The sequence below is a fragment of the Physcomitrium patens genome, chromosome 1 (assembly GCF_059467195.1).
Source record: "Physcomitrium patens ecotype Gransden chromosome 1, ASM5946719v1, whole genome shotgun sequence".
In the NCBI taxonomy this organism is placed as follows: domain Eukaryota; kingdom Viridiplantae; phylum Streptophyta; class Bryopsida; order Funariales; family Funariaceae; genus Physcomitrium; species Physcomitrium patens.
The window spans coordinates 6470153-6477806 of NC_143410.1; the positions used below are offsets into that span (position 1 = coordinate 6470153).

Consider the following 7654-nt stretch of genomic DNA (forward strand, 5'->3'; position numbering starts at 1 on the left):
GTCAAAGCTTTCCAATTCCCCTTCTCTGGCACTACTAGCGTGGGATTTTGTGGACGTGAGCTGTTCCTTCACTTGCGCTACGAGGAACTCTTTCGTCGTTATTGTAAACCGATATGTGGTTTGAGATTCAGGTGGGATTATATATGCCTCCATTTGTTACTGCACGTAATTGTTTATTTCTATTTTGTGTTGGACAAGGAGACTGTTGCTCAGCTTTCTCGTTTGGTGTGGACTTCAGTTGTTGATGGTATATCTGGACAGTGGGAGTTGTCTACCTGCTGCACACACACATATTTGCATTGTCTGCTAGACAGTGTACTGCGCTATGTGAGGTAAGGAAATGGTTGTGAAATTGATGAGGTGATTAGTATCGGACTGAACTGGGATTTTACCCAGTGAAGAATTCATGTGTGTGCGTGTGATACTGATTGGGTGTTGTCAGGGATGCAACAGTCATGGACGGATGATGACTTGGTGCTATGGCAACACATTGACACTCGTTGCAGTACTTCTCACACGGATGTAAGGGAGATGAGAATGTTCAAAATCAATTGGGATATTGGTCTTTATTTCGTAACACAGTCAAAGATTATTTGCTCAGCCTCTACACTACACAAACGGTATCAATTCAACCGAAGCTGTTCAGGGGGGGGGGAGGGGGGGGATTTAAAAAGGTCGACCACAATCGAACTCAGCTCAAGTGTTGGTATATACAGCCGCCATTTGAAATATTACAATGGAGAACTGTGGGGCCGAACTTGCAGGATTCCTGCTTATTTTGATGCGAGGCCACTTAAGAAGAAAGTAAAGCTATTTCAGAGTAGATAGCCGAAGTACAAGGCTGTGGACCCTCTAATTAACCTACACTCAATAACTATGACCTCAACGTGCTTCGCTTAAAAGGTTTAATGTACAACCGATAATCGTGATTGGCTCAGGAGGCATTATATACCACAATATCAGAGTCGTTTATAATTCTGCCGGCTAATTCTCAAAGACTTTGCATCATCGCTAACTATGTGATGGCACTAAGTGGTTAATCTGAACCTTGAAGCGCGGACTTCAATGCACCAACAATCCCACTGGTCGGCGTCTTCGTTTCTTGCGGCTGCAAATCACAAAGGAAGCATATGCTCAGCACAATGAAACTTTTGAGTTGTGGTATCAACACACGATACGTTTCAGCGCGCTCGATTTCAATGAAAAGTTGGCTCAATTGAGTTCAGATATGAGGAAAGTATACCTGGGCTGTGACGACGCAAATGAGCCGATGTGCAATCTTCGTGATGCTGCATTGCATAACATCCAGGTTTAGGCTCTCCAGGCACTGCAGAATGTTGCTCTGAAGGCGGGGTTGAGGATGGAATACCATCTCGATGACCACCTGGTTCGGCAAGTCAGCGTGAACCTCCATTTTCTCTAAACTGCTTCTCAGAAGAGTATGAATTCGGCTCAGTTCCTGCGGCGAGATGGGTAGCCTTTGAACTGCTGCCTTCTTCTCATTCACATTATCAGGACTAGTAGGCTGCAAGCCCCCGAAGGACTTTCTCCGACGAGAGGCGACCACTTTCTGGAGACAGGTGGCGGATTGATTCAACTCCACTTTTCTGTTCTGGAGTTCCTTGATTCGATGATGCAGATTGTTCACGTATTGGATTGAGTCATCGACTATGGCAGACCTGTCGCGCTGAAACATTATCAAAACAATGGACATACGACGTTAGTGCGCATTCACAAATGACTTCCTAAGGTAAGTTCACGTAACAAACGTGCCCGACACGCCACGGACAGCTCAACGTAACCTAGTGCAACTATCCCATGCAACACGGATACCGTCATCAAGTATGGACTAAAAGTTCTTGACACCCAGGTTCAACGAGGACTACTATCAAAATGAACAGATGGACTGCTCGCAGTCAGGGGTGAGCTGTACTTACTTTAGTGCCCGTCGGAAGAAGAGACTCTAGAACTGCGAATTTGCTGGTCATATCGTCTCTCCTTTGACGTTCTCGCAGAATATGCTCACTTTGCTCGTTCGGTCGCTTACACTTAGAAGCGACAGTCCTGTCGCTCTTGGCCAACCTCTTCCGGCCCTGAGTGCTGATTTGATCGTCAGAACTACGCTCGTGCTTCAGTACCCGTGTGGATGTCGGCGCCTCATCTATATTCCACCGCTCTCCCATGACTTGAGGTTGCGACGACGCAGAAAGTGAACCCACTACATGCGAAGAGCAAAATTCCAGGCTTGAAATTGGTGCATGTGGGACAGTGGAGACGGGTGCGTAGTTATGGGGATTCTTATGATCATCCACTGGCGGCAAGCTATCGAAGAAAATGTCTCGATCGATGTCTGACTGATATATTCCCACTGATGGCAGCCCGACGTACGAGCTGCTCTCGCCCACCAGGCTCTCTAAACTCCCACATTGGTTTTGACCAAATCCTTGATGCATCATATATGAAGTGCTAATGAAGTCGTTCAGCTGCTGCTGCAGCTCCACATTATCCCCCGCTGGTTCAAGCGACGCCGCACCCAAGCCAACCCCCAATTTGTCCCGGCTATGCGAGTCGAACCCAAACCCTCCCCAATTCAACCCCGTATTCTCCAGCGTTATCATCTTCACACGGATGGACAACCACGGCTCGGATAGCCACAGCACACACCAGAAAATGAAATTCCAGCACTCGGGGCCTTAATTAACTCCCTCTCCTGCTCCCTCCCCCTGCAGGGCGCACCTCAACCTCCACTGCTACAACTCTGCGTCAGAACAGATGAGTGAACAGCCCTACCGCAAGCAAAACTCTACTTGCTACGCGATGATCACCAAACACATGCCTCTCCTAATTCCTAGACTTCAAGCACGCACTAGCACCCTCCCTCCGAAGACCGCACCAGCTTCACACAGGTATCTACACTGATCCGCGAAGAAATTCCATGCCGCAAACTCCTGTTCGAGAAACAGTGCACTGCGAAAACAACAAACAGTCGCTAGAGAGATGCTGCAGCTAGCATCAGCCCAATTTAGGACTCCAAACTCCCAGGCTGCTCGCTCCGCCTCAGGTTATCGAGCCCCGGGTCGAAGCTGAGCGAAACTGAATGTTTCTCACCGCCAGTGACCACTGTGTTACCACAAGTAGCTGCTAATCCCTGGCTGCTAGTGTAGTAATGTTGACCTTCCAGCCTCGGTTGCGCTGATCTATCGCACAGGGCTCTCAAGGGGTCCCAGTTCAGGTTCAGCAAAGTGCACGAGTTCTGCCCCTGGCGCCGAAGCCGGAGTATTATATGCCTGGTGGGATGAAGTGAAAAGCTCGGTGTCTGACGAGGGTCTTTATGCTGAACGCGCGATGTGTTGCTCGCACCCTGCCAACAAATCCGTGTGATGGCCATGATGTGATTATTGATGTATTTGCTCTGCAACCAGGGTTCTGTGACGATTTGCCCTCGCCTGTCTGCTGTTAAAAACAAATAAATAAAAATAATCATATAATAAATAAAATAAAATAAAAATGCACCGTTGCTTCGAGGGGGCGTTTGCAGCATGGCAAAGGGCGTTTGCAGGAGCAGCATCGGCATGGGCCAGCCATTCCTCTGCACCCCCATGTCTCCCATAAATCAAAACCAGGTTTTGTTCAATTGGGTTCATTCTTGCTTACTTTGTTGGTGGTATTCTCTGTGGAATCTTGTTTCCTCACCCGTTGTGATCATCACTCAATTCGCTTAGTCCACCCGCTTTGGCTAATCTCCTCTCACTAATGTGGTAAGTTACTGTGGCTGTGGGGCAAGTTTAACTCTGTTGAAGAAGAAGAAGAAAAAAAATAGACAAAACGGGGTCTTAGAATACAACCATTGCAGAAGTTCTTTAGTAAGGCAATTTTGTTTAGCTACGAACTTAGCGGGAAAACTTAACTTTAATGGGAACAGAGACACTCTAAATGCAGTTTTGTTGTGCCATTTAGATCTGTGTGGAAAACCCTTAAACACATTCTCTGCAAAATTGGTTTATTTTATTTCATTTTATTTTTCTTGTCCCACAAACCATGTGATTTAATAATTTTTCACTTCTGGTATTTTAAAATTAAAAAATCCTAATTTATTTTTAGCTCTAATTTTAAAACATTTCAAGTAGCTTTCAATTCTCTCTTTTACACACACACACACATAAATATATATATATATATATATGCGTGTGTGTGTGTGCAATTCTTCACTTTGATCGATTTGTGTCATTTGTGAGTGATGCTTGTGGAGGGGTCATAATTAAATCTTTTCTATCACTAAGTGATGAAGAGAGTTGGAACTATCAACTTTGCATCAAAGTTGAAATCAATGTTTCTACTTTGTTTGTTGGAAAATTTATATTGAAACGTGCGAAATATAAGAAATGATTGATGCTTTACTTTACGCAACATGATAACACCAACCCAATTGTACCACTATCTTGGATTTCTACTCCTTGAAAAGAATTAGAGTGTAGACAAGAGCTCACACTGGGATGAATAGCTTCTTTTTTGTCCTGTTCTTTGATTTTTTACTAGGGTATAAAACAATTTCATGCATATCCCTTGTAAACAATCCCTTTTTACCTTTTGCATGATGACCAGAATGTATAATTCATGTTCTGCTGTTCATAATATGTGATAGAGTACAAGGGGGAAAAGGAGGAAATTAATTACAGAATGATAGATAACAACTGAAAAAAATTATTAAGAGGAAGAAAAACTTGGCATGGCCATTTTTAAGATTTTCTTTTTCTCTTTTTTTTAGTTAAAAGTTGTATTTGAATTCAGCCAAAGAAACTAATCACAATATCCTACATTCTAGTCTAAGCTCCAAGTTACTTTTTCAGGCACATCAATTCACATGTGGCCCCAAGTCCTATATCAGGAAAAAAAAAAAAAAAAAAAAAAAAAAATCATTACACCTGTATAAAAAAAGAAGGGGAGGATTTCATGTGAGAAACAAATAAAGCAAAAACAAAACAAAAACAAAAAAAAATTATAAAGGGAGCGTAAACAAGTCTTCTCACTGGTCAAATTTTTCATATTATTTTTTTCATATGTAGTATTGACATTTGTTCCCAATAGATGTTTCTAGAGCCAAGGAGTACTAAGAGATATTTATAAGAACTGCCCTTAAAGCAAAATAAGACAAACCAAAAACAAAAACAGGTTCAACAATACATGGAGAACATTTGTGAAACGACCAAAATCATTCACCGAAATTCACATGAAATATACTAAAAATCAGCAAATTTATCATTTAGAATTCACACAAAGTGTCGTTGCTCTTCACAATGACAGGAGCTTTCTCAAGCTCAAAACTGAGTTTATGCTTCGAAGTTGTGAACAGTGGATGTTGGTTTTGTTTTGTTCTGCTTTGATTTGTTTTTGTTTTTATTTATTTATTTGTGTTTGTTCTTTTCAATAAGAGAACCTGGTTTTAATGCAAGTTTTGAGAAGCATTTTGACAACAGAATGTTGCAATGCAACAGTGGACGAGGCGCATTCTCCTCCTCCTCCCCCTCCTGCTGCTGCTGCTAATTTACTCCTGAGCTCCACACTCGGACTGCTTCAGCCACAACTGAGAACCATCCACAGACACTCGCGGGTAACCGGAGATTGAGGTTGAGGTTGTGAAGCTCAGGCACAGCAAAGGGAACAAACAAACCAGCTGCACCAAGTCACAGGAGCCACGCCATCGATGCCTTTAACCCACTATCTTCTCCTTCGGTGGGGTCCTCATTCTGGCGAGGACGTTACAACCTGGTTTGTGTTTTCCTGTCTCGAAGCTTTGATCCCCGAATGCATCGATTTATGGATGGGTGGGTGGGTTGGCGCAGCGTGGACACACAACCACAGTTGCCCCTCGAATGCCGAAGAAGCTAAGTGTTTGTTGGTCATTAGAGTCCCTGGAAAGGGCAGCACATCAAGGATTTTCTGAGCACGCATCGTCCTGGCTAGGGCCCTGGTCGCTCCATTGTCGCCCTCCTCCCCAGCCATCGGGCCCCTTTTACCCCACCTTTGCAAAATTCTGCTTTATTGCGCACTCTGCGCATGCAACACACTTAACATTTTGCATCAAATGGTTCACACGGAGCTCTATTTCCGATTGTTTCTTTCCGCATACCCCCCCCCCCCCCCCCCCCCATCCCTTCATTCGGATTCCGGTCCATTGCGCAGGCAGCAATTATAGACTTTTGATCTGAGCTTCGCAACCATTGGGAAAGAACCCACATGACTGATCCTGTGCCTCATCACTCCAGAGTGTTGCAATCTGCCTTGCGGTCACGAAACCAGGACTCGATCGCCTGGCAAGCTCGGCTGACTGTGTTCCATCGGTTGCGTTGTTGACGTTGCATGGTAATTCTCACCATTGTTCAGGACATCGTTGTATGTTGGGCTACAGATAGGAACGTGATATCACCAACACGAGCTCGAGCTCTAGGGGAGTGAGCCATTTCTACATATTGTTCCTATGTTATATTTCAGTGTGCAGATATAACATTATATGGCTGAAATTTACTAAAACATACAAAAAGCAAGTTTCATACATCTTGGCACTTGTCTATCAATAAATACTTCAGGAGTTTTAATTGATTTGTTAAAAAAAAAAAAAAAAAAAAAAAAAAAAGTTACTGGTCGTAAGCACAAAACAAAAAACATCGTGTTTTTATTGCAGTTGGTAGAAGTGACGACGAGGGAACAGACGTATCAGAAACAAAATCTGCCCCCCCCCCCCAATTGATAAATTGACGTGTGTAATATTGATAGAGAAATAAAGTCAAAAAAGGTGGAAGAGGTAAACTAGAAAATTCTACCCAATTTAGACACATCAGAAATCAGCAAGTATATTTTGTGAAAAGAATTAATCTATGGCGAATAACTTGTTGCATAAAGCGTGATCGCATTACCTGAAATAAGATAGGACGCAAGAGCTCTTTGTGTCTGGCGTTCTTTCCACTTTAATCAATTAAGAAAACGAGACTATTTGTTAAAAAGAAAGGCACAGTGCGGAGATCGTCAATTTCGGAGCACATGTCGAAATTCAACGGGGCCCATATCGAAAGCTGCGAGCGATACTGGTGATGATAGAGCTCAGACTTTTTCGGTGCCGCATCACTCGGACGAGAGCCCTGATCATGTCACCCAACTAATTCGCCATTTACCTCAAACGGAAATCGAATATGCAGACCGATTCTAGTTATTGAACACCGCAAGGCACTCGAGAAGAGACAATGAGGTCGCATTTCGACCCCCCGCCCAAACAATCCACATTGACCGGAAGAGCCTTGACATGTTCCCCGTCAGATATTTCTCTGTGTCGTATACTTGTGGCATTTCGCTGCTGCTAATGAGGAATGGGTTTGGTGTTCTAGACATCTAAAACTAACTGACGACCCAGATTCGAGGTCGGGAACTCGGAATGCACCGACTTGGGTGACGTCGATCAAATCTCGCAATCTGGACCGGCCAGACAGCAGCCCCTACCCCCACCCCCTACCCCCACCCCCTACTACCGGAGGAACTGGAGCGTAGGTTGACCGACACGGCCATAGGATGGGTTTGTGTAGGTGGGATGAAAAGCAAGCGGGTGCTAGGTGGCGGGATGGATGGCGCAATGAGAAGACGTCTATATTCTTCACGAATTGATGAT

The 7654-nt window shown here is 44.2% G+C and overlaps 1 protein-coding gene and 1 long non-coding RNA gene across 2 annotated transcripts; both read right to left on the reverse strand.

Annotated features, from left to right (window-relative positions):
• Positions 1 to 691: 691 nt before the first annotated feature.
• LOC112291043 (uncharacterized) lies at positions 692 to 3249 on the reverse strand. Its single transcript, XM_024538016.2, has 3 exons — positions 1938 to 3249; positions 1244 to 1687; positions 692 to 1108 (listed from the first exon to the last, which is right to left on the reverse strand). Exons 1-3 carry the CDS (start codon positions 2616 to 2618, stop codon positions 1037 to 1039), a joined length of 1197 nt encoding a protein of 398 aa, XP_024393784.1. The 5' UTR covers positions 2619 to 3249; the 3' UTR covers positions 692 to 1036.
• A 1729-nt stretch (positions 3250 to 4978) lies between these two features.
• On the reverse strand, positions 4979 to 7331 carry LOC149989845 (uncharacterized). Its single transcript, XR_016506494.1, has 2 exons — positions 6912 to 7331; positions 4979 to 6048 (listed from the first exon to the last, which is right to left on the reverse strand). It is a non-coding gene; the product is annotated as an uncharacterized LOC149989845 (long non-coding RNA).
• Between the last annotated feature and the right edge of the window lie 323 nt (positions 7332 to 7654).

Coding starts and splice junctions, on each gene's coding strand:
- LOC112291043 (XM_024538016.2), bottom strand. CDS start 2,618: ATGATAACGCTGGAGAATACGGGGTTGAATTGGGGAGGGTTTGGGTTC. Junction 1,688..1,937: donor TTCTTCCGACGGGCACTAAA/GTAAGTACAGCT, acceptor ATAATGTTTCAG/CGCGACAGGTCTGCCATAGT. Junction 1,109..1,243: donor TTTGCGTCGTCACAGCCCAG/GTATACTTTCCT, acceptor TGTGATTTGCAG/CCGCAAGAAACGAAGACGCC.